The sequence below is a fragment of the Psammomys obesus genome, unplaced genomic scaffold, assembly GCF_907164565.1.
Source record: "Psammomys obesus unplaced genomic scaffold, mPsaObe1.curated_primary_1811, whole genome shotgun sequence".
In the NCBI taxonomy this organism is placed as follows: domain Eukaryota; kingdom Metazoa; phylum Chordata; class Mammalia; order Rodentia; family Muridae; genus Psammomys; species Psammomys obesus.
In genome coordinates, this window is record NW_026591450.1 from 4,653,645 (window position 1) to 4,679,139 (window position 25,495).

The 25,495-nt window shown below is 43.4% G+C and overlaps 1 protein-coding gene across 5 annotated transcripts in view; it reads left to right on the forward strand.

The window, feature by feature from the left end:
* Positions 1 to 25,495, forward strand: part of Lpin2 (lipin 2) — a 44,091-nt gene that overhangs the window by 8,305 nt on the left and 10,291 nt on the right. For 3 of the 5 annotated variants that reach the window (XR_008720521.1, XM_055610104.1, XM_055610105.1), the window contains exons 2-10: positions 5,866 to 6,066; positions 9,528 to 9,623; positions 12,583 to 12,881; positions 15,329 to 15,436; positions 16,052 to 16,175; positions 16,984 to 17,326; positions 19,558 to 19,657; positions 23,005 to 23,192; positions 25,011 to 25,104. Coding sequence is in view for 4 of the 5 variants with exons in the window: in XM_055610104.1 (XP_055466079.1) it covers positions 5,866 to 6,066; positions 9,528 to 9,623; positions 12,583 to 12,881; positions 15,329 to 15,436; positions 16,052 to 16,175; positions 16,984 to 17,326; positions 19,558 to 19,657; positions 23,005 to 23,192; positions 25,011 to 25,104 (1,553 nt within the window). In the remaining variant the exon portion in view is untranslated. Of the gene's footprint in view, positions 1 to 5,055; positions 5,136 to 5,317; positions 5,336 to 5,865; positions 6,067 to 9,527; positions 9,624 to 12,582; positions 12,882 to 15,328; positions 15,437 to 16,051; positions 16,176 to 16,983; positions 17,327 to 19,557; positions 19,658 to 23,004; positions 23,193 to 25,010; positions 25,105 to 25,495 lie in introns of those variants that run through there. The other 2 variants (XM_055610106.1, XM_055610107.1) reach the window with 2 other exon arrangements.

The following is a 25,495-nucleotide window of genomic DNA, read 5'->3' on the forward strand; positions in this document are numbered from 1 at the left end:
TCTCATTTTTGCCTTTCAAACTTCTTTGCCACATACAACGCTATTGTCTTTTCCCAGAATTACCTGCCAGGAGCCCCCTTTTCCCATCCCATTTAGCCCTTAGACTTACTTCTACACCTAGAACAAGTTTTGTTTTTTGTTTTCATCCTGAAGTCTTTTTTCCTGAAGTCTTTTTTTTTTTTTTTTTTTTTTTTTTAAGATTTCTGTATTATGTCTTTCTTGACTCTCCCAGACAGGTATTTTTCTCTAATCTAGCCTTAGGTCAGTAAAGGGCCAAGCAGTGGTGATGCTCATCTTCACTCAGGAGGCAGAGGAAGGTGGATTTCTGAGTTCTAGGTCTACAGAATGAGTTCCAGGACAGCCAGAACCACACAGAGAAACCCTGTCTGGAAAACAAAACAAAACAAAACAAAAAAGTCAGTAAAGGGACTGGCAGTGTGGCTCAGTGACAGAGCACTTAAGTTGAATGCTTGGTTACTAGGTTTTGGTTTTTGTTTGTTGAGGGGGTTGTTTTGTTTTGTCATGTTTTTTCAACACAGGGTTTTTCTGTGTAGCCTTGGCTGTCCTGTACTTGTTCTGTAGACCAGGCTGGCCTCGAACTCACAAGAGATCCGCCAGCCTCTGTCTCCATGAGTGATGGGATTAAGGGGTGTGCCACCACTGCCCGGCAGATGGTAGGTTTGATCCCAGCACCATCAAAGGAAAAGAAGACCACTCCAACAGCACTGTCACGGGGCATTCTGTAAGCTAAGACAGTATTTGTCTTGTTCTCTTGGTGGATCAAGGCCCTCTGGGGTGATGGGGGGGGGGTAGGGTCGTCTCTTTGGATCTTAAGGATTTGACAAGAAGGAGGCTCTCATATTTTAACTATGAAAAATTACCTTTTGCCATGATGAGGCACGTAGAGCATATATTTGGTTAGTGACTACAAATCTCATTATGTGTTTTTGTTTTTTTAAAGGAATTATAGTTGTGGAAGGCACACATAGACATCTACCCTATAACATCAGCCAGTGTATCTAAAGTTTCAGTTTCATTCTCTTTTAGAATACTTGAAGGCCAGGCATGGTGGGGCACATCTTTGATCGCAGCACTCTGCAGGCAGAGGCAGGTAGCTCTGTGAGTTTGAGCCAATATAGGGTCCATAGTGAGTACCTTTCAGGACAGCCAAGACCTGCCTCAAAAGAAAGTCTGAATTGGGGTGAGTGAGCTCTCTGAAATTCACTGCTGCTAGATTCGTTGTGTTGACAGCAGGTTGCTCCTGGCCATTTCTGGGAGTTAGTGCACACTAAGGTCCTGGCCTCCACATATTTCTGGTTTCATAGCCTACAAAATATAAAGCCAATGGCTTCATGTCTGCCAAGAAAAAAATAAAAGACAGCCTGTATTTTTCTACATTGAGCAACTAGCTTTTCACAGTCGATTTTCATGTGTAACAGCACCTCTTAACCACAATAATTAAAATCATCCTGATAGCTGTTATAAGATTTAATCGTGGATTGTATGCTGTGCTTGAAGTAAGCTTGTTACACGTTTAGAACATGGTTGTTTATGGCTTAATATAGATGTTTAAAAGTGACCATTTGTGGTGTTTTCCGGTCTATACCTTTGTGTGTTTTGCACAGATTGGAAGAGTGTTCATTTCAGCGTTATCCCTGTCGGTCAGTCAATAGTGTCGTGCGCATGCTGCTCAGCTAGTGTGGGGCAACAGGCAGGGCAGCACCGTGTGGGCAGAGTAGCTAGGAGGACAGGGATACGCAGAGTGTGCGGGTGGCAGAGAAACGGTTCCTGGGGAAAGAGGTGAGAAGGTGAACTACCTCCAAATAAATTTGGTTTCGGAGATAATCTTTAACATTAAACTGTTGTGTACCCAGACTACAGAAGTGGGAACAAATATTTGCATTTCCTCCCGTTCTATGTGAGACAGGGACACTGATGCCATAGACAGACCCTCAGGGGGCAGAGCAGTAAATGAAAAGATGCTCAGCATTGTTATCTGTTAAAGAAATGTAAATCTTTATAAGTTGTCATGACTAAGATAAATGGTAATGCCACATTGTGAGGATGCCAGATATATCAGCTTGTAGATGTTGTGGTAGGATGTAAAATGGGAGAGCTGCTTCTGAAAAGCAGTGTGACTGTGTAAAACAGCTAAGCCTGCCATTTGTTTGCAACTGAAAAGTTGCACTCAAAAAAAAGTTGTACAGAATATGAAAATCCACATTCACACAGACCCTGTATGTGGATACTTATGACTATGGCTTTATTTGTAATAGCCAGAACTGCAGTTACTTGTCTTCAACAAGAGGCTTTGCTTGCTGGCTGTGTTTTTAATGGTAAGTCTATACCGTGAAATACTGTGCAGCGATAAAATAGAATGAGTTATTGATCCAGCAATAAGTCTTGAGAAGGATATGAGGGAAAGAAGGGTGCCTAAAGGCTACCTGCTTTGCAGTGCCAGAACATCAGAAGTAGAGAGCTTGTTAACAGTTCTCCAGGACTGGGGAAGACAAAGAAAGAACAAGCAGAGTGATGCTTGTGCTGAGGGCCGTGTTCTAGTTCTGCCACGGACCGGCCCAGTCGGGCTCCCGTTGTCCACAGGAACAAGGCTTCGAACAGGAAGACACGGTTTCGGCGATGAATTGACAGACAGAGACACCTTGATGGTTTTGACTCTGCTGCAACTTTACTGAAATCAAGCTAGTATTTTTATAATGATTTCACAAAAGGCACCTTAAAATTGGCATACTTCCCAGAACATTCAGACTTTTACCAAGAATACAAAGTTTACATTTTAACTCAAAATGCAGTCAAACATAAAGCAGTGCCCACAAGAAATCTTGGCCTAAAAACTTTTTGATCAGAGCAAACAAAGAAAAAGAAACCTCAAATGTAATTTTATTATTGCTAACCAGTGAAGAGGAAAGTCAGGAGCTACGTCAGATGCCTGCCAAAATCTAACTACACCTTTGTTAACCATCCTCCCATATGTCCTGCTAAAGATTTATAATCTTCCCTGGAAACAAGGCACTGAAGGGAGGGGAAACTCTCGCCAGCTGCCCCTCTCATGCTATTATTTCTTAAGGAATCTATTATTTTTTCACTATTCTTAATGCTTATTAATACTAAATCTAATTCATTACTTTTCTTAAACTTATTTCTTTCACATATTATTTTTATTAAAGCTTTTAATAATCTACTAATAATAAATTTCTTTATAAAATTAGTTGTGCTATTTCAGGAGTCACAGAGAAAGATCAAAAAACTCATTAACCCAGCCCCAGAGCCACAACTGAAAAAGCGTAGAAATCTTAGAACACGTCTGTTTTCCAAGTGGGATGAGTCTGCCAGGGACCCTCCAGGGGGCGAATTTCCGGAGAACGCGTAGCACATGTAGCACGTGTAGCTACATCCCGCCCTGTAGCACGTGCTACTGTGGTGACACTGGCATGGGTGTTGGCATTCTTCAAACCACCCCGTACCAGACGGGGTTTCTCTGTGCAGCCCTGGCTGTCCAGGAGCTCACTCTGTAGACCAGGCTGGCCTTCAACTCACAGATCTGCCTGCCTCTGCCTCCCAAGTGCTGGGATTAAAAGTATTAGCCACCACTGCCTGCCATGTTCTGGTTCTTACCTGAGACAGTATTGGCATCCTGGTTGGGATATTTTGCTGGTGCATCCCAAGTACAGGACACTGAGTCAAGTGGACAATCAGTGGAGGCTTTGGAGGCAGCCATAGTTTTTCTCAGAGCTCAGCAGATCTGCACCGATCTCACAGTAGGAAGACTGGTTTGTTAATTTATTTCTTTATTTGGTGTGTTGGAGGTAGGATTCCATGTAGCCCAGGCTGTCCCTGAACTCCTGATCAAGAAATGTCAATTTTTTAAAATACAGTGAGCCAGGCCTAGTGGCAGCCAGGAGGCAGAGGCAAGTAGATCTCTGTGAGTCAAGGCTAGTAGGGTCCTCACAGTGATGAATTCCAGGCCAGCCAGCCAGGACTACATAGCAGGACTGTCTCAGAAAGAGAGAGAGAGAGAGAGAGAGAGAGAGAGAGAGAGAGAGAACATGAGATGATCCATGAGTATTCTGATGAAACAGTACTCCTGCTAGATACAGTATAATGTCTTTTTGTTTATGGTTCTAGCTTGTTTGGGGTTATTGGTAGTTCATTTGATCATTTATTCATTCAAGAAATAATTATTGTCAGATATAATGGCACACACTTCTAATATCAGCATTTGTGAGACTAATATAGGGTGGTCTTGAGTTCTAGGCCAGCTTGGGCTACAAGGAGAGACCTTGGAGAAAGAGATTGGCCCCAGGTGTGGTTGCACAGCCTTTATACCCAGCATTAAGGGACAGGGATGGGGAGATCACTTGAGCTCAGAAGCAACTTAGTCTACCTCTTGAGTCTTAGGCCAGCCAAACCCACACACTGAGACCCTATCTCAAAAAATAAAAATTTCAAAATTTAAGTATTTGTTGTGTTCTTAATCTGGCCTTGCCATCAAAGCCAAATCAACCATCCTAAAACCAAAGTTACCTGTTTGTAATTGTTTCATAATTATAAAGAACTCCACCATAGGCGATCATAGTAAATTTAGCTGCTGGTGTGCATTGTTCAAAGCCAGTTCTTTGGTATGTGCAGTTTGAAATTGGTTACCTAAGTACCCAGGGGTGTGGTAAGTTATAGGCCTCAGCTGCTAAGCAGCTAGACCCTGCTTACGTTCATCTGTGTAGACGGTTGAGTGGAATCTGTGCTGCCCACAGCACAGCCCATCCCTGGAGGGTAGGCAGACTGGACAATGTGCAGATGGGACCTGGCAGGTCCCCTCCATCTTCTCAAAGATCAGCACTTTGTCCCTGTTCCACCTAGGACTCACCTGACAACACAGAATGTCTCTCTAGAACTTTGCCGAGATGGAACTTTGAGCTTAGGGCAACTAGAGCTGATGTAGAGAGGTCAAACAGCTAATAACTTGGACTTCTCCCTTAGCCTAGAACTGGTTGTTTGTCTGACCCTGCGTTGGCGGAAGGACTTTGCATGGATTTTGCTTTGACCTAGCATTAAGGTGTCTATTGAGTGATGGTGTGTCCAACTGCTGGAATGAGATCTGACAGCCCAAGGATTAAAGGGTTTGTTTTGGTGTGGGTTGGGTTTTTCAGTGGAAGAAGGAGTAGGAGGGAAAGCCAGGGTTAGTGTACCTCCCCTCCTTCGAGTTACAGAGCTCTGGTGATCTTGATTTGAGTAGTGAGGTGAAGGAGAGGAACAAAAAGCCCTTTTGTGCCCTGAACATTGTGGGACACAAGCAAATGGCCCATTGGGGGGTACTAAGGTACTGAGGTGATCTCCCTAGAAAGTAATGTTAACATGTTGGTCCTGGAGCGGCTCACCAGTTTGTTTGATGCAGCATGTTTCTGAACCATAGCATCTCAACTGTCAGTATGTCCCTTGTTTCTCCTGGAGGTGATCCACTGAGCCTTTTCTGCTTGGCTGCTGTGGTCAGAGTGGATGCAGTAGATTCCAGACCACCTCGGGAAGACTGTAGCTGTGGCCATCCGTTCTCTAGTTGATTCTCTGCAGGTCGGGAGCTATTGGAGGGGGATGGACTTAGTGGAGTACATGGTGACAGCTGGCCCCACCCTGGGGCTGGGGAAGGAAATGGGACTTCCTCAGCCTCAGGCCCCACTTAGAGCCACCAGCCCGAGATGTCTGTCCTTGTGCAGAGGTGTGTGAACAAAGCCGCAGCAGCAAGAGAGTGATGGCTCCCAGCAGCAAACGAGAGTGGCAACTTCTTTTTTTTTTTTTTTTTTTCTTCTTCACTGTTGTCAGATTGAGTGCTGACATCCCGTTATCTCCCTGCAGTCGCAAACCATGAACTATGTGGGCCAGCTGGCCGGGCAGGTGCTCGTCACTGTCAAGGAGCTCTACAAGGGCATCAACCAGGCCACGCTGTCCGGGTGCATTGATGTCGTGGTGGTTCGGCAGCGGGACGGCACCTACCAGTGCTCGCCCTTCCACGTGCGCTTCGGGAAGCTGGGAGTCCTGAGGTCCAAGGAGAAAGTGGTAAGTCCCGTGTGCAGCCTGCTCCAGGCGGGGAAGGACATCAGTGCACCAGTCACCATGGCTCTCTGCACCCATTCTTACTATTTTTTTTAACTTGTGTGCTATTGAAGACAGTGGTAAGAAACCAGCTTTTAGGTACTGCTTTTGAAGTGGCTCCTAAATTCAAAAGACAGGAAGTTTCTCCAAATGAAAAAGAAACTGAAATTATGAAGATAATCCTACATGTTGAAACTCAGAACAAACTGAAGATAGTTAGAAACGAGGAAGTTGGGCTTTGTTTCAAAAAAGAAAATTTTCCTTTTCTGAATACAGTACTTTAAAACCATATAGGGGTGGGGCAGCAGGATGGCTCTGTCAGTCTGGCCATCAATCCTGATGACCCTCTGAGACCACAGGGTAGAACAGGAGAACATACTCAAAATTTATCCACTGACCTCCACGCGTGACTCACATGCACACTTTACACCAAAAATGAAAACTGCAGGCTGGAGGTGTACATCAGTCACTGTATGTTTGCATAGCGTGACAAAGCCCAGCTGAGCACTGAGGAGGAGAGGCAGGGCCAGAGGTCAGGCCAGCCTCAGCTCAGCCAATCTGAGGCCAGCCTGAGATACCGGAGACCCTGTGACAGACAGACAGCAGACAGGACAATACTGTTACACTGGTTATGAGTAAGTAGACTGAGCTCATGTAATCAAGTGTACATTGTGTTACACTGTAGCACAATGCCCCAATTGGATGTTCATATTTTTTCTCTTTTGTTTTTATAGTCAGGGAAATGCTGTTTGGGTTTTTTAAAATATCTTCTCCCTAGAGTATTGGGCAATAGGAAAGTTTTTGAAGAGTGTGTGTGTGTGTGTGTGTGTGTGTGTGTGTGTGTGTGTGTGTGTGGTGAGTTTTAAAATGCATTTGGCCACTTTTCACACACACATACTTGCTGACACAGGTGGAAATGTCTGTGTTAAAGGACCAACAAGTGTAAGAGGGAGTTTTTTGCTATTTTGTTTTTTCTTTTTTGTTTTTTTGATACACATTTTCCTCTGCTTAAGCTTAGATTTTTTTTGTTTGTTTGTTTTGTTTTGTTTTGTTTTTAAGTGAAAGAAAATGGGTTTTACCAGACTAGACTCTTTTTTTTTTTTCTGAAAACATATTTTTTGGGTGTTAAAAGTAATTTTCCTCTGGATTTTCCAGACTAGCCTTTGCTTATCATCATTTAGAAAGCAAAGGCAGCTACAGTTTTACTTCTTGACTTGGCAGCTTCCATTTTAGGGCAGTGTTGTGCAGCCATAATTACCAGTTAGTGCCTTTGGTAATTGTATTCTTTGTACTTTTTGTAGTGACACTATTAGTAATTTCAGATTGGAGCTGGTCCGAGGGGGCCGAAACCATTTGTGCCCTGCACGTTCTCATTAGCTGTTCTCCTCCCCCCCAGCACACCCCACCACTCCCTGGAGCCAGGTTTCTAGTTGATAGGTTGGCTCTGTCTTTGGGGCCTCTCAGGTGGGGCTGCGGTAGACGTGTCTAAGCACGTTCTCTGTGAGGAGGAGCTGGTGGGGTGCGCTCTCTGCTTGCCTTGTAGTCACCATTTGACTTCCTTACTGGTTAATTTCATTGACTAGGAACGGTTAAGTACCCAAAGTTAAATACCTTGTGAAGATGCCAGTACTTTTAGGAGCATAATACATAGGGCACAAGAAAAGAAAATTTCTTGTTTCCTGTTCCCTGAATCTCAGGGGGTATATTTGAGAAGAAACTAGTCCTATGATTTGCCAAAACACAGCTTTCTTATGACAGTAAAGCTTAAGCCACATCTACCTTAAGATACACTGATAATTCACATCAACTTCTTGTCTCTACTCTTTTTGGATTAGGGTAAGCTATTCATTTATTCTTTTTTAAGATTTATTTATTTATTAGTTATTATTATACAATGTTCTGTCTACATGTACACCTGCACGCCAGGACACCAGATCTCATTATAGGTGGTTGTGAGCCACGATGTGGTTGCCGGGTATTGAACTCAAGACCTGGAAGAACAGCCAGTGCTCTTAACCTCTGAGCCATCTCTCCACCCTTAGTCATTGATTTTTAAACTGACAAATTTTCAAATGTGGTGACACCCGAGAAACAGACCTGAAATCATAACTACCTTAAAACTACTGTTTAGAGAGACAATTGTTTTTGATGATGTAGTCTTGTTTGATAGACCGTCCTATTATGTAACTCGGGAGTTAGTTGATCATTCACAAAATTGATATTATGATTATTTATTAAAGGAAAATGTCCAGGGTATTAGAACTGACCTCAACATGGGCGATAAAACTCCACCTGCTGCTGTCATAAGCAGAAAAGCTCGTGAACCCAAAGTCCAGGGTCATCTCTTTTGGCCAGTGCCAGTTTAGGAAGGTTTTAGCGATGCTGCCAGGGTTTTGGTTTCCCACCTCAGAGTCCTGCCTCTGGTTGTTTAGGTTCTTTCTCATGCAGCAGTAGTGGACCTAAGTTTGATTCCCAGATTCCATATAAATGTTAGGCATGGTTGCGTGTGCTTCCTGTGTCAGCTCTGGGGAGAGAGGGAGAGACAGACAGACAAATCCCTAGGGCTTTCTGCCTTAGTTAATCCCTACTCCCAGTGAGAGGCTTTGTCGCAATAAGGTGATCAATGCCTAAGAACTTAGAGTCTGAGGTTGATCTCGGACTTCCATGCACACTCAAACACGTATACACCCTCACATACACAAAGATGTACATCTGTATACATGTATGCACGTGTACAAGCTAGATGTGGTTTTGGCTATATGCCCACTAAGCTTCACCGTGTGGCTGACTGAATAACAAACCCAGGGGCCACTCACCAGCAGAGCCCACGGAATACCAGTGATCGCTCAACTGGTCCTGACAACATCTGCTATTGCGCAGTGACCTGGATTAGAAGGTACTAGCAGGGAATATGCTCACAGCTCAGCACTAGGGTTACTGACACATTTGAGTGCGGAATTCTGCAAGACAAAGCTTGGGCAGTGCAGAAACGTTTCTCCCATTTCACAGTATTTGGAAGGTTAAGCTGGGAAGGGTGGCTCAACCATGCCACTACCACACTTGAAAAATCTGAGGCAGAATTGCTGCAAATTCAAGATCAGGGCAGGCTATAGAGCAAGACCTTGTGCTCCAAAAAGAAAAGAAAATTGAGAGATGAAGCAATACACTTTTAAAATGCTATGAAAATAAATGCAAAAACATTTTTTTCAGCCCCTGGTTACCTGTCTATCCCATTGCCCAAGTTTACTTCTTTTTCAGGGTGGGGAGATGTCTGTGGGGCTGATGACAGTGTTTCTGGGGCTGCAGCTCTAGAAACCCAGTGTCAAGTTTGGCCTGAGAGCCTAGAATTTAGGCCTAGGTCAGCCTAAATGAAACACTTTTTTTTTTTTTTTTTTTTTTTGCTAAATTACTTGTTTCCTCCTTAGATTGATATAGAAATCAATGGCAGTGCTGTGGATCTTCACATGAAACTGGGAGATAATGGAGAAGCCTTTTTTGTCGAGGAGACTGAAGAGGAATATGTAAGTTCTCAAAGCCCCTGTGCACATTGTGTCAGGCTTCTAGAGCATGTCTCAAAACAACTGCTCCTCTCTTTTCATGATTGTGTGAATGATTATTGGCTAACCAAGCTTTCATCGTATGTTGAACTTATCTTTCCCAAAGATCTCACACCAGCTTTCAGGGTATGGAGAGCATGCAGAAAGCTGCTGATGTACTATCAAGAGGCTTTCCTGCTTCATGCCCATCATTGCTTATGGCTTGACTTGAATTTAGTCAGTTCTGCCTCAAGGCACATCTCTTTAGACTATGTCTGACTATGTACATATGTGACTTTTAAATTTAGAAGACCAGAGAGATAGCTCGGTGGGTAAAGGCACATTCAACATAAGCCTGACAAGCTTGAGTTTGTTATCTAGAGCCACATAAATATGGAAGGAGGAACTTCTCCACAGAGTCGTTCACTGATGCTAGGCTGATATCATGTTGCCCCCCCCCCCACAACCCCTGTACACACACACACACACACACACACACACACACACACACACACACACAAATAACAGTTTTAAAGAATGATTCCCTTTGGTTAGGAATATTATATTCATGACCTTAAGAGCCACTGAGTTATGATGACAGGAGATTTAAATTAATTAGCCTATGTGTTTTCATATATTAGTGCATATTTGGCCTCTTCTACAAGACGGCATAGTCTATGTAGGTCCCCTGACTTGTGTGCTCCCAGGCACACACAACCTACTTTGAACAAAAACAATGTTTTTATGCTGTCAGTGTGGCTCTTTTCTAAGAAAAGACATAAGCATCATTATGTCTTTTTCCATATGAAGTTAAATCTTACAGCAAAAATAAGAAGCTTCAAGGTATTAGGATACAGAGGCTTTTTGGCTTTGAAGGTCAGCTACTAATTTGATGTTGTGAATTCACAAAGAAAAGAATGACACTAGATGAAAAATGAGTTTATTGTGTTTGGTTTTTAGCTTGGGCCAGAGTGCCATGCAGGTGCTGCTCTGGGACACCTCATCAGCTCCTGTTCTCCTGGACAGACCTCTCTGCTATTACCTCACTGCATGTGCACAGCCTGCACAGAATTTCAGGAGCAGTGAGAAGCATAGTAACTAGTAGCTGGTATGAGATAAAAGTATTTTTGATGTGTTTATGAAAAGCAAGCATAATCCTTATCTTTTATTAGACCTGGGTTGTGCCTTGCTTGGTGGCAGGTACTGCCAATATTCTGTTTAAAACCTGCCTTAGCAAGGGAAGAAAAACTTTAACACTTTATCTGTTCCATATGCAACTGAATTGACCAGATTTCTCTGCACTATAGTAAGTTCTAGGACAGCCAGAGCTACATAGTGGAGCCCTGTGTCAAAAAACAACAGTAATACAATAAAAATTATAAAATGTCATAATTCATCCAGCAAATATTAGAATTGCTAGTTTTGACACATACCATGGATAAAATAATAATAAAATCCAGACCTGCTTTTGAAAGGGATTAAAAGTTAACAAACCCTTATTAAAGGCACAGTTTACTTAGTTTTTTGTTTCTCTGCCTTTTTCTTAGTGACTGTCCATCATCAACATCCCTTCTCCGTCAGAAATTCTGAGCAACCCCTTTTTAACGGCTGCACAGTTTCCATCGTGTGCATTTACTGGTTTATTTCACCATTGTCTTATTGGTAGATATCTTTACTGGATTTCTAATGCTGTGATCGATACCGTGAATTTATTTCACCTTATAGCTTACTTCCTGATGGGAAGTCAGAGCAGGAACCTGGAGGCAGAAACTAAAGCAGAGGCCATGGAGAATCACTGCTTACTAGCTTGTTCCTCGTGGCTTGCTTTCCTGTATGACCCAGGACCACCTGCCCTCCCTGGGCCGGGCCCTCCCACATCAGTTGTTAATGAAGAAAATATGATGGAGGCAATTTGTCAGGTATTCCTTCTTCCCAGATACTTCAGGTTTGTGATGAGTTGGCAAAAACCAACCAGCATAGACATGCAGGAGCTTTCTGCCTCACCCCAAGCACTCCTGTGACAAAACTAGAAGATACAACCAAAAGCCAAAGCAACCGGTATATAACAAAACCCATTAATGAAACCTCTGGAAGTCAGGGCACATCAGCGTCATCCAGGTGCCACAGTTGTGTGTTGGTGGTGAGCCTGGTAAACAAAACGTGCAGCTTCAGGGTGTTTACCAAATCCAAGTTGAATATTTTCCATATTTTAGTGTGTTCAGTTGTTTTCTGAACTGTTGTATAAAAATTTGACCATTTTTAAATTATGAAGTTAATTTATGCCATCTTACCTACCTCTCCTTTCTTCTTAGTATACAAAAGAGTAAAACTGAAACAAATGGCCAAGAAGTTCACTAGATTTAATTGATTTAGTACTAAGTTGGAAGTTTAGTTATTTTAAATATTGGGCCATCTTTTCTTCCTTTGAGTCCCTGAAAGGCTATTTGGAGTGAAATTCACTGATCTCATTTATGGTAGGGTCTCACATCTTTTGCAGTCACTTTTCTCACCCCCCACTTGTTTGGCCACTTGGCTCTAAATCTTACTAGTTCGTGTCCTCCCTCACCTGCCCTGCTGCCCCTGTCGGGTGTGTCCTTGACTTGGTCCCTGGTTCATCACGTTCTTCCCGTTGTATCCAACCTAGTAGTACTTGGCATGCTGTTGCCGCTTTGCCAGCCTTTGCACAGAACTTAGTTGGCTCTGCTTTCATTGCAGCTTTTGTGTGTCCTTTGCTGAGTTGGCAGAGTAGTTCCTGCAAATGTACATGCTGGAAAAAAAAGTTACACACTGAAATGAGCTAACGCTTGCTTGACCCGGCAGGTGACAGCCTTACCTATACACACAATGCCTTCCTACCCCTGTGAAAGTTGTGTTCTCGAGGAATTAAATATTGCTTTGGTAACTGTCCAGTTTGTCATGGATAACTTCTCTCTTATTCTTTAAGGAAAAACTACCTGCTTACCTTGCCACCTCACCAATTCCTACTGAAGACCAGTTCTTCAAAGATATTGATACCCCTTTGGTGAAGCCAAGCAGAGATGAAAGGCCACCGCAGAGTGCAGACATTTCTCACACCTTGGAAACAGAGACAGTTTTCACTCCAAGTTCTGTGAAAAAGAAGAAACGAAGGAGAAAGAAGTGCAAACAAGACAATAGGAAGGAGGAGCAGGCAGTTTCTCCTGTTGCAGAAGATGTATTTGTGGGTGTGAGCTCTGATGAGGAGAAGGGGCCCCAGGCAGCAAGGTGGGTTCCCAGACTGGACAAGGGCCTCTATGGGCCAGTGCTTGCTGAGCCCTGGGTACGCAGTAAGAGGCCGGGGAGCCTGGAAACTGCTGCTGTCTCAGGTGTGTATAGGGTCTGTTTATTGTGGAATCGAGGGAGAAGCGCCACAACACCCTTACTGTTCGAGCTTTGGGTATGCTACTAAAATGTTCGCTGCAACATCTTCCCATTGTCTGCTCGGTTTCGTTGGGTGAGCAGATTCAAGTGAGAGCATTATATTTCAGTTGGGCAGCTTTCCAACCTTTGCCCCCCCAACTCCCTCCACACCTTTCCTGTCCCTTTCTTCTCTCCCCACTTCTCCCTCCCCTACTTGCCCATCCCTCCCCTTCCCTTCCTCATCCCTTCCCCTCCCTCTCTTTCCTTCCCTTCCTACTCTGTTCTTTCTCCTCTTTCCTTTTTTACTTTCTCTTCCTTTCACAGAGTCTCTTTGTGGAGCACAGGTTGGCCTCAAACTCATAATCCTCCCGATTCCAACTCCTGAGTACTGGAATTGGTGGATGTCACTATACCTGGCAACCATACTCAGGATCTTGTATTTGATATTGAACCTTTTCCTGAGAAACTGGGAGTTTTGTTTTGAGTTTATGAGCAAAATACCCTATTAGGTTAAAGACTTTCTTTTTTTAATCACCACTTACATACCAGTCAATAGAAATTTCAAATTATGCCACTTTTCAAGCGAGCACTGTCCAGAATTTCAAGGCAGCAGTTTATGGCAGACTGTACAGTTTTTCTCACATGAGACAGGATTTTCTTACACCTGTATGACCCAGTGGTCACCCAAACACCGGCTCTCTTGATGGCAGCTCTTAGACAGAGGTTGCTGCCCACAGGTGGCCTGCATGTGGCATCCTTTACTGAACGGGGAAGGACTGAGAGCATTGCTGACCCATGTGGGTATTTCAGCTCAGCTGCTGGAAGGGTATGACCCACTTGTCTGGAAAGTGGTGCTAGTGAAGTACTCCTGTCAGTCAAAGAAGGGAAGGGGAGGCCGGTGCCCACCTGCGATCCCAGCACTCGGGGAGGCAGAGGCAAATGGATCTCTACAAAGTGAGTTCAGGACAGCCAAGGCTACACAGAGAAACCCTGTCTCGAAAAACAAAACAAAAATTGAAGTACAATTTATAGGCATTTACATTTACAGAGACAGAGCCTCAGTCCGTAACCCTCCCCCTCTGATCTGGGGCTCACTGTAAAGACCATGCTGACCTATTACTCAGAAATTCACCTGCTTCTGCCTCCCAAGTCTGGAATTAAAGGTGTGTGCCACAGTGCTTGGCTTAATTTTTTTACCTTTTTTTTATTTTATTTTCTGAATTTAGTATGTGTGTATCAGTATTTTGCCTGTGTGTATATCTCTGCACCACATGCATGCCTGCTGCCCATGCCCAGAAGAGGGCATCAGATTCCCTGAAACCATAGTTACACATGGTTGTGAGCTGTCCTTCATATGATTGCTGGGAATCGAACCCAGGTACTGAGCCCTCTCTCCAGCTTCAACTTTCTGTTTCTTAGAGAAAATTTACCATTCGATTTATTTATTATTAAATAATGATTCTTCCCTGGTGTCTGTGTAGGAATGTTTCTTTTCCTCTTGAGTGAGATTGTGTGGAGAGTAATCCTAGAGGAAAGATTTCATTAAGGAGAACCTTTAATGAACAGGACGCTCTTAAAAGATGCATACATTCATATATCTTAAGTGACATATCTATACGTGAAGGCTGTGTCAAAGAAGTAACAAAAAGGATGTTACCACAGGGGAAGTAAAACTGAACAACAAAAGGCACTTTTCCTTCTCTGCTCTTAGCCCAACAAGCTAAGTGGTGTGATGCTGATCTGCATTGAGGGCGCTGTCGGAGCTTGGGTGCTCTGTGCTTTTCAGAGTGTTCAGTGAGTCCCACATGCTCTCCCTTATAACCTCATTGACTGAGGAGTAGACAGGATGTGTGATACATTTTCTAAACATAAAAATTTAGGTTGTGGCTTTTTTACTTTGAACATAAACTTAAACTTCGGGACCTTTTACTAACTTATTTAAATGAACTTCTACCGCCTTAAATTTTAAAGAACTCATGAATGGCAGCCAGTGAGAAACACTGCTGTGTTGTCAGCATAAGCATAGTGGGGAGGATTGATCCCAACATTCATGAATGCCAGGCAAGCACTCTACCATGAAGCCATACCCCCACCCTGTCAGGAATTTCTAATCCGATTTCTTTTCTGTCCTTCTATTATATACCACTGATTACTGTAGTGAGTGGTGGGTGGCTTTGGTTACTTCTCGTTCATATTAGCCATTTAAAAACATTCTACTCTTCTTGCAGCTTTCTATTAGGAGATTTGTCAGTAGGTTGGGGACCCATTTTAAAGCTGACCTATCATTCCTGCCCCACTGTTTTCCCCTTCAGAGGATCTTCAAATGCTTCCTTAAAGGAAGAAGACCATAAGGAGCCTACCATCTTCCGTTCTGGGGATCACTACCCCTTATCTGATGGAGATTGGTCCCCATTAGAAACGTGAGTATCTTTGAAATTTCTGTTTGCTTAAGTGAAGGGGGCCACATATCAGTGACTTTTATGTTACTTGATAGTAATACCACTTTCCATTTGTGTAATAGTAAACATTTGGTAAAATTTAACATGAAAATGAACTGTTCGAAGCAATCATTTGATCCTAAATTTAATCCTATTCTAATGATGTTTACCAGTTGTAAATTTGAATAGTCAGCAGAGAATTAGTAGATAATTGTGAGCTGCCGTGGGGTTGCTGGTAATTGAACCCAGGTCCTCCAGCTCTTTACCACTGAGCTATTTCTCCAGTCCCAGATTAACTGATTAGTAAGCCCACCTTCCTGCGTGTTTTGTGTTTTCTGTGTTATGAAATTGCCTGTATCATTGGTTTCCTCTGAGAAACAAACAAATAATACATACCATGAAGGATCTACAAGGGAAGCTCCTTAACAATCACTACCTGGCATTTTTATTTTATTAAAGAACTCAGTGGAATACGTAATTGATGTTTTCTTCAGGGGAGTGTTTGTACCGGTAGCTGACATATTCACACTTACATTACTTCTCTCTGTGCTCTGACGCTCTCCAACAGTGAAGCCTTGTTTCCCCTTGTGTTCACAGCACTTATCCCCAGGCCGTGTGCCCTAAGAGTGATTCCGAGCTGGAGGTGAAGCCAGCTGAGAGCCTGCTCAGGTCTGAGTCTCACATGGAGTGGACCTGGGGCGGGTTCCCAGAGTCTACCAAGGTACTGTGGTTTGCTGGGGAGATTGGATGTGTCTGATTAAACACTAGCAAAGAGTATTTACCTCTGTTCAATGAGGGAAGTGGCGTTGCCCTCTTGTGGTTGAAAAAGTAAATAAAAATTAACATGTCCGTAACATTTCCACTGTACATTTACTTGTAACTGGAGGAATCCAACATTTTTTTTTGTTTCTATCTAACAAATAATGCTAATTACAGATAAATAGAGAAAAAAATAAAGATACTTAAAGGAAACTAGAGCGTCCACACTGTAATCTCAGTCACTGAAGTTAGGGTGGGGCATAGTTCGGTTGGTAATGATTTGTCTTCCATGCTCAGGATACTGGGTCCTGCCTGTCCCCAGCATCTGGGCAGGAAGAAATTCATAAAACATTTCAGCTGTTCATGCTGAAAGAATAATATACTGAAAGTTCCATTTCGTGAAAGGAAATCATTTAAATCCCCTGTTGAATTCAGTTTTGTTGAAACAGAAATGTTCTTGATTGTTTAAGTTGCTGTAAGAAGCACTGTGGTCTTGTTAGTAGAATCAAGGTCTCATGTATACTATAAGCTCTCAAGGTGGGCGTTCTCTGCCTTAGACTCTGAAAATTGTCTAGATTTTTCCAATGTTTGACTCTCGTGCTAATAGTTATGAATGTAACTGTCTTATAAACATCATGACATTGATCAAATTAGTTACTCTGCCATATGTGGCCTATTTCACATATAGTCAGCTAGTGTGTTACCATATAAATAAAATAAACCATAACAAATACGTATGAAGTTAAATTTTAAACTATTCACTTTTGCAGGTCAGCAAGAGAGAAAGATACGACTATCATCCAAGAACAGCTACAATTACGCCATCAGAAAACACTCATTTTAGGGTAATTCCCAGTGAAGACAGCCTCATAAGAGAAGTTGAGAAGGATGCTACTGTTGAAGATACCGTTTGTACCATAGTGAAACCCAAACCCAGAGCCTTGTGTAAGCAACTGAGTGATGCAGCTTCTGCTGAACTTCCTGAAGCACCTGTGGAGGCTCCTCAGATTTCATCTATATTAGATGCAGACCAAGTTCCCTGCTCATCCTCAATAGAGGCTCCCGCAGAACCCAAACCAGCTGCTAAAGTTGACTCTCCAACAAAGAAGAGAGGTAACTGCTTGACATTGCACACTGTCCAGTGTAGATAGGGCATTGTTTCACTGTTTCGTGTGCTAGGTGATAGCTGCCTGTGTATTTGTGATCTCCAGACAGAACCTGTCCTGATTTCATTGTGGATTCTTTACTCTCTAAAGTCCACCAGAACAAAACTTTAAACTTTGTTACTTTTGGTCTTCTGAGTCAATACTCAGTAGGTCTTTAAAGAAGTGTTTATTAGAGCTGGAGAGATGGTTCTGTGATTAAAAGTCCACTGAGTGCACTTTGAACAGATTGGGTTCAATTCCCAGCACCCACATGGCAGCTCAGAACTAAACTCCCAAGATCTGACACCCTCACACAGACAGACATGTGTGAAGCAGGAAGACACTGAAGTGTATAAATACAAAATAAATCATACCCAGGCGTGGTGACACACACCTTAAAAAAAAAATTACTAAGAAGTAAATGAATGAGTTCCAACCAGCTGGTGAGTGTAGTGACAATACTACAGTTGTCAACACAGAGAATTCATATGTGCATATGTGTATTCCCCAAGTATACTCAGCATCTCTGCAAACTCAGGTCTCACCAACATTCATGTGCTGTCTTGAATTAACTAAGAATGTTAGTGAGTGAAATCTTAAATGGCCGTTTGATTAAGTAGAAGTAAAAAATGAACAGAGAAAAAAAAAAACGTTTTCTTGACACCTGTTAGCTGAAACAAAATTAAATCTCTTGTATGTTTTGTATGATTTAAAAGCAAATGTCTACCAGAGGCTGATTACTACCACCCACATGGCAGCTAATAACCATCTGTGGTTCTAGTTCCCGGAGACTCAACACCCTCTCTGGCCTCTGTGGGCACTAGGCACATAGTCATATATCAGGCAGAATGCCCATACACCTAAAATAAATAAAAATAAAAATATTTTTTAAGTCCACTAATTATCAGTGCTTGCCCCCCACACACTACTTTTCCTCCTAAACTGGTGTGGAAAATGAGGAGCCCAGCCCAACAAACAATGCTCTTAGTTGTTTCAGATCAAGCTTGATACTAAGTGACACACAGTTACCCAGCTAAAGCCATAGACTACACAGTCTGAATGCTGTCTCGGAGTCTATCTCGAAGGAAGTAAAACCTTACCTTAAACCACCTATTATACTCAGCTACTACATTTTGAAGGAGGGAAAATGAAAAGGAACACCAAACGTTCCATTATCACAAAATGATACAGGTTCAAATCATTCAGAAATAACTTGTCCAGCATAAGAGTGTGGCTGTCAAGGGTGTTTGTGCCCAAATCTGACATCCTGCTGAAAGAGGTTTTCACTGAAAGGCTGCGTACTGTTTGTTCTGTTCTCAAGACTGTTAAGGAACATAACCAGTTCTGGTATGGTGCGTGCAGGAATTCACAGGAGCTTAGAATGGTTTCCTGCCATCTCTGGCTTTATTCTCTCCACACACACCCCCCCAAGCTTTATTATGAAAGTTTTATACATACTGTGGTGCATTCCTTAATGGCAGGGAGGTTGTCTGAGAAGTACATTACTAGCACTTTAGTACTGTGTGAACTTCACGGTGTTTTTATACAGTGTAAATCAATTGACCTGGCCCCTTACTGCACTCAGGAGATGAGGGAAGAGGAAGTGCTGTGGCCAGTATAGGACGACACTTGGGATTTCAGTAGGTAGATGGGAGTGTGCCTTAAAGTGATGATAGATAATTTATAACCCAGTCACTTTCGTCATTATCAAGCGTATTCTGTATGTAATTGAATTGCTGCCTAACACAGGGCTAGCAACGCCATGCAAGTGTTTATGCCGCCATCATTGCAAACATGCTATGTTACCCAAGATGCCTTGCTGTCACCAGGTGGGAGAAATTTTCAGGTGCAGTGTGATATTTGGGACTAGCATTGTGTATGCATCCACAAGTGTCATTGTGTGGTACAGTGCACAGCTGTGTCTCCGTGTCCTCTCTCGACTCCCTCCCTCCCTATCTCTTGACTTAGAAACAGGAAGCCCCTGGACACCTAAGTATAATCTGTGGAACCACAGTCCCATCGGCAGACACAGAGGAAGGGAGAAACCGCATAAGTGAGGACAAGGACAAGGCAGCAAGCATGCTAGGGGCCTTGCTGTAGGCACATAGTGGCCCATCTTGTTTAGAAAACTTTATTTTATGGCAGAATTGTAAACAGAGAATAATTCTTACCTCTGATGTGTCTCTCTTTTAATAACAGGTGTTCACAAAAGAAGTCAGCACCAGGGACCTGATGACATTTACCTCGATGACTTGAAGGCTCTGGAGCCGGAAGTGGCAGCGCTCTATTTCCCTAAGAGGTGTGTATGCTGCGCACCGAGGAGACAGCTTGAGATGCTTGTGCACTGAGGAGGGGACAGCTTGAGAGACTCCAGTAGTGTCATCTGAGCAAGAGGAGTGATTGTCTTTCAGTTAAATCTGTTCATTTCTTCTGGTTTGGGAAGCTCATAAATAGTGTGTGTTGCTTTGACTGTACGGACTGGAAAGTACTTGTTTACGAAAACATTTGGTACAGTAGAGAGAGAGACAGGTGAAAGTGCTTGACATTAGAATTTAGTGCTCCCTGCCCCGTGTGTGTGTGTGTGTGTGTGTGTGGTGCCCATGCACAGTGCACATTCACAGAGGTCAGAGGACAGTGGAGTCAGCCCTTTCTCCACCATGCGGGCTGCAGGGACCAAGCCGAGGCTGCCAAGCTCTGACGGCACTTTTACCTGTGCCGCCCTGCAGCAGTGGCTTAATAACAAACTGAACATACCTGAGGAAAGTCTTTGGCGTTTGTTTTATTTAGGTATGTGCTTTAAAATGATACATTTCAATTTTCAAACATTCTACAAAGAATTTCTTAACGCCTTGAAAGAGTGTAAAGCCAGTTCTGAACTTGAGTCTTAATAGGCCCCATTCTGGGGGACGCTGTGGCCTCATACAGCCTGCAGTTCTACCATGTCACAACACCATTCTACCCGTCCCTCGTTATGTTAAAGCAACTTGCTTGTGAGCTTCAACACGCTGTACATTTGACTGTCTTCCCATAGTCGCGTTAACCTTAGAGGAATTACTACCTAATACACTGGCTATAAAACCCAGTTTATTTTCTTCTCAGAAGGAAGGGGCCTTCTGAGCCTTCTACACAATTATATTCTTTCAAATGAGTTACTGAGAAAACAAACTTTATTTTTACCTGGAGTGGAAAAATTAGATTGACATAAATATATTTAATATTTTTAACAGGTATTTTTGGGAGGTTCTTCAGGTTTCTTCCTAACTCTGCAACATAAATTATCTTAAAATACCACCATGCTTCATTGAAGTAATAGGTTTTTAAAGATGAAAAATTGGAAATTGCTCTATTTTTTTTAAGGGTAGGAAATGTAATGTCTTACTTTTTCTCATGTTTCCCAGACCTTTTACTTTACTTTTATACTAGATTTTTTAAATACCCCTTTTAAGAAATAGAGAACAAGGCCGGGCATGGTGGCACACACCTTTAATCCCAGCACTTGGGAAGCAGAAGCAGGTGGGATCTCTGAATTTGAGGCCAGCATGGTCTACATAGCTAGTTTGAGGACAGCAGACAGCTATATAATAGAGAAGGTCCGTCTCAACAAGCCGAAAAGAAAGGGGGGAGGGGTAGAAAGACACAGTCACTGTCGCAGTCCCGGCTGTAGTTTACGGGGTGGGACCCTGTCTGTTCATTAGCCACACTCAGCGAAAGGACTGACCGTGGGATGTGTCCCCGTGTGCTTTGGTGTGGTTGTCCCTCCCTCCCTGTTACTAACTGTCCTGGTTTACCCAGCTACACTTTGACACGTGTCCCATCGTCCTGTGCCTCTGGCAGCGTGCTGAGTCAGATGCATCCCTCATGACACCAGCTGCCGAAGCTGATAAGCACCGTGCCTTACTTAGGGCAGCGTCCCAGCACTAGCGTTAGTGGGAGCCCCCACACAGGAGCAGAGAGGGACAAGAGAGAGGCTGGGGGGGGTGCAGCTTAGTCAGGTGGCTCTGGGAGACCTCGTCTGGTCTGATCCAAGTGTGGGTGTTGCCTCTCTGCCCTTCCCTGCATGGGTTTGCTGCACAGCCATATCTCAGGGGGCGTGGCTTTCTAACCATTTCTAAGAAAGAGACAATTTCTCCATCAGTTTCATGTCAGTTTGGAAGTTATGTGCATTACTATAAAGAGGAAATTTCCCCCAACCTGAAACTACTTCCTACTAGGAACATGTCTGTGTGTCTGCACTTTGCTGTTGCCTACCACTCAACTTTTAGATGGTTTGTTGTTTTTGTTTTTTTTTTTTTTTTTCAGAAGTTCATGTTAATTTCACCAGATGTGCTATGTTTTGTTTTGCTTTAATAAAACTTAAAAAAAAAAAAAAAAAAAAAAAAAAACATTCTTGGGTTAGGGATGTGACTTAGTGGCCGATTACCTGTCTCACACACATGAGGGTCCTGAGTTCAATTCCCAGTATTAAAAAAAAAAAAATTCCTAGCCTTTAGGAAGAATTTGAACATCTCAAATATTATACTAAATATTCACCAAAGTTTAAAATCCTTAATGTTTGTGACAAAGAAGTGGAATGTGCCATTTCCTTGTTCACATGTAGGTTCCTTTACAAAGGCTTTCCAGACCTTCTGTGCGTTGTCTAGAAACACCCACATCACACAGGAGGGTCCAGACCTCAGTGCTACAGATGGTCTGTTTCTCTAGATGCTTCAACTCCTGAGTGCTTTTCTCTCGAGTAATTCCCGCCTCTTAAGTTAGTTTTAGAGTACTATCATGAAGTTAGAAAAAGCCTTGGGGTTTGGAGGGCCGCTGTTTTCAGAACAGCCTTGGACCCAGTCATTTTCTGCTTGGTATATATTACCATGCCTTCTTTCCTAGAATGCAGCATCAAAGGGCTTCCAAATGTCAAATTTTTAACTGTCCTGTTATTTCATCATGGCAATTTAAGTAAGTGCTTGTAATTCTTTTATTCCTTTAGCTATAGTCACAAAGCCCCAGTTTAATGGTTGGCACTATCGTGAGTGGCTTTGTGAAGTGTTTGCAACATTCACAGTTAATTTTTTTATTCTTTAGAATTCAGATTTTCACTGATGTCATTTAAGATCTGATTTTTAAGCACATTACTTTAAAAACCTATAGAGAGTGGGGTCATTTGGGAAGACGGCTTGGTGACCAAGAGTGCTTGCAGTGAGAAAGTGTAGGAACCTGAGTTCAAATCCCCAGCACCCACATAAAAAAGGCGTGACTGCTTCACATGCCAGCAACTGCAGTATTGGGTGGTGGAGATAGGCAGATCTAGAGCTCCCTCTGGTTGACCAGCCTGGCCCAGATGCCGAGCCTGCGGTTGAGGGAGGGAGGAACCTGATTTAAGGCAGATAAGTCTGAGTGAGAGAAGACACCTGACACCGTGCTCTGGCTTCTCCAGGTGTGTGTGCTATCCCGTGCCCACAGGCATGCACATACCCTCATTCACCCCAAGTCGGGTTTCATATCTAGCCCTCCCTCTCAGGGGATAAGCAGTTTTGATCTGAGACCCTAGAGAACCATATACTAAGCCAATAATAATAATAATAATAATAATAATAATAATAATAATATATGGCTATGACAAAATAAACACCTGTTCCTGCTTTCTTCCCTCTGCCACAGTGACACTGACCCAGGCTCTAGGCCGTGGCCTGAGGCTGACACGTTCTCAGGCTCTCAGTCCCCACAGTCTGTGGGGAGTGCAGCTGCAGACAGTGGCACTGAGTGCCTCTCTGACTCTGCCATGGACTTGCCGGACGTCACTCTCTCCCTCTGTGGAGGCCTCAGTGAAAATGGAGAGATTTCTAAAGGTATGCTGGACAGCTGGGCCTGGTCATCACTTGGTTTAAAGTCTGTCCTTGTGCACAGACCTCCGTTCAGTAAATTACTGGTGTGTGGGGGGGGGAACTACTGAGAAAGCTAGCTTTAAACATTTAATGGTGTTTAAATTCTCCGCCGGCCTTGTGTGAGTGTGGGGTACTTTTCCATGAAGCCACACCCTTAGAACCTCACCCTTAAAGGTTCTGGGTTATCTCACTGTGCCTTTGTGTGGGATAGTTTTGTGAGCACCTCTACCCTGAAGCCTGAGTCACTCTCAGAACTTGATAACTGACAAGCTGTGCTGTCCGCAGAGCACTGGGGTGGGGTCACAATGCATTGACGCTGCTTGCGTGTAAAGTTGCTGAAGTATCTGTGGGGGTGGGGGCCCCCACTGCCTTCCTGACAAACATGAGGACTCTGTGTAGTGTGGGTCGTGAGGCTGTGGGACAGCGGCTGTCCACTGAGTACACAGTGCCAGGATTTCTGGCAGAAAGTAGGGTTACCTCTGTCCCATGTTGCTCCACCTTTTGTTTGCCCACCTCCTGTGGGTAGAGTGAAGGCAGAGCCTTGGGCTTGCTCCACAAGTCGTGCATCTTAGCTACACCTAATCCCTCCTTACTTTAGTGTCAGTAACAACTGAGCTGCCTAGGTCAGCCTGCGTAGTCCAGGCAGATCTGCTTCCCTCGGTTTTCATGCCTCTTACAACTTTATATTCATTTTAAATTAAGCTTTTTTCTCAATTTGGCCACTGGCCTGTTGTAGCTTTTTCTAAAAGGCAAGGTTTCCTTCCCAAGAAAAACACCATCACTTCAACACTGTCCTTGCTCTCCTCTCCTTCAGAGAACAAAGACGTGAAGAAACGCTAGGTGAACAGAGCCCTGCAGCTGCCTCAAAATGGCAGCTGGGTGCAGTGAATGTTAGAACATAAAGGGTTGTGGGGTTTTGTTTTGTTTTATTTTTGTTGGGGTTTAGTTTGTTTGAATCCTAGCAATATGATAGTGTCTTTACTAAATATGGAAAATATAGCTTTTTTAAAATTTAATTTATTTACTTATTACAGTTTATTCACTTTGTATCCCCACAGCACTACCTCGTCTTCTCCTGGGTCCACCCATCCAGTCTTCTCCCTCTATGCCCTAGTCTCCTGATAGGGGAGGTCCTCCTCCCCTCCTATCTGACCCTAACCTATCAGGTCTCATCAGGACTGGCTGCATTGTCTTCCTCTGTGGCCTGGCAAGGCTGTAAACCCCCCCCCCCCAGGGGGGGCGGGGAGAGATAATCAAAGAGCCAGCCACTGAGTTCATGTCGGAGACAGCCCCTGATCCCTTACTAGGGAAACCACTTAGATACTGAACAGCCTGTGGGCTTCCTCTGAGCAGGGGTTCTAGGTTATCTCTATCCATGGCCCTTGGTTGGAGTATCGGTCTCTGCAGGACTCCCTGGGCCCAGGATTTTTGGCTCTGTTGTTTGACTTGTGGAGCTCCTGTCCCCTCCAGGTCTTTCTAGCTCCCTATTCTTGTGAAGTTCAAGGTTTGCTGCAGCAGGCACCTTTACAGCCTGGTCATCAAAGACAAGGAGAAGGCAGAGAAGCTGAAGCAGTCCTTACCCCCTGGTTTGGCAGTGAAAGAGCTGAAATGAACCAGTCCTGCCTCTGCTTTTAACTATTAAAAATTCCGGAAAGTAGGAAAAAAAAAAATAGCTTTTCTACAAAGCCTTTTTTTAGGCTCACAAGTCCTTTAGCGCAGAGCGCTGTGAGCGCTGTGGGGTCTGTGCACTCTCACCACGCTGACCACTCCTTTGCTTTACAGAAAAGTTCATGGAGCACATCATCACTTACCATGAGTTTGCGGAAAACCCTGGCCTGATCGACAACCCAAACCTCGTAATACGGATATATAACCGGTAAATACCGTTACTTTGATCATTGCTAAGTACTCTCCAGTATTTAGCCGTCATGGTTTTCCCTGCATTAAAATTTGTGATCCCATAAATGAGCCAACAATGATTGGTGAGATGGAAGCTTCAGCTTATTTTTACCTAAGTCATTGAAATGCTGTGTGTCTGTTTCATGGATATTCTGTTTTCTGGATTTTTCTCAGCTCAGAGAAGTTTGGTTTAAAGCAAATCTTCAAAATATAGTTGCTTGTCTCTTTATTGGAAAGAATAAGCAATCTGATCTGTATTTTTCCACTTTCCCTGTAGTCTTTCAACCCTCCCTCTGCCTCCATCCTTTCTTCCCAACTCTGCTTTGCTTCTGACACCCTGTGTCTGATAGTTTTGTACATTTTTTTGT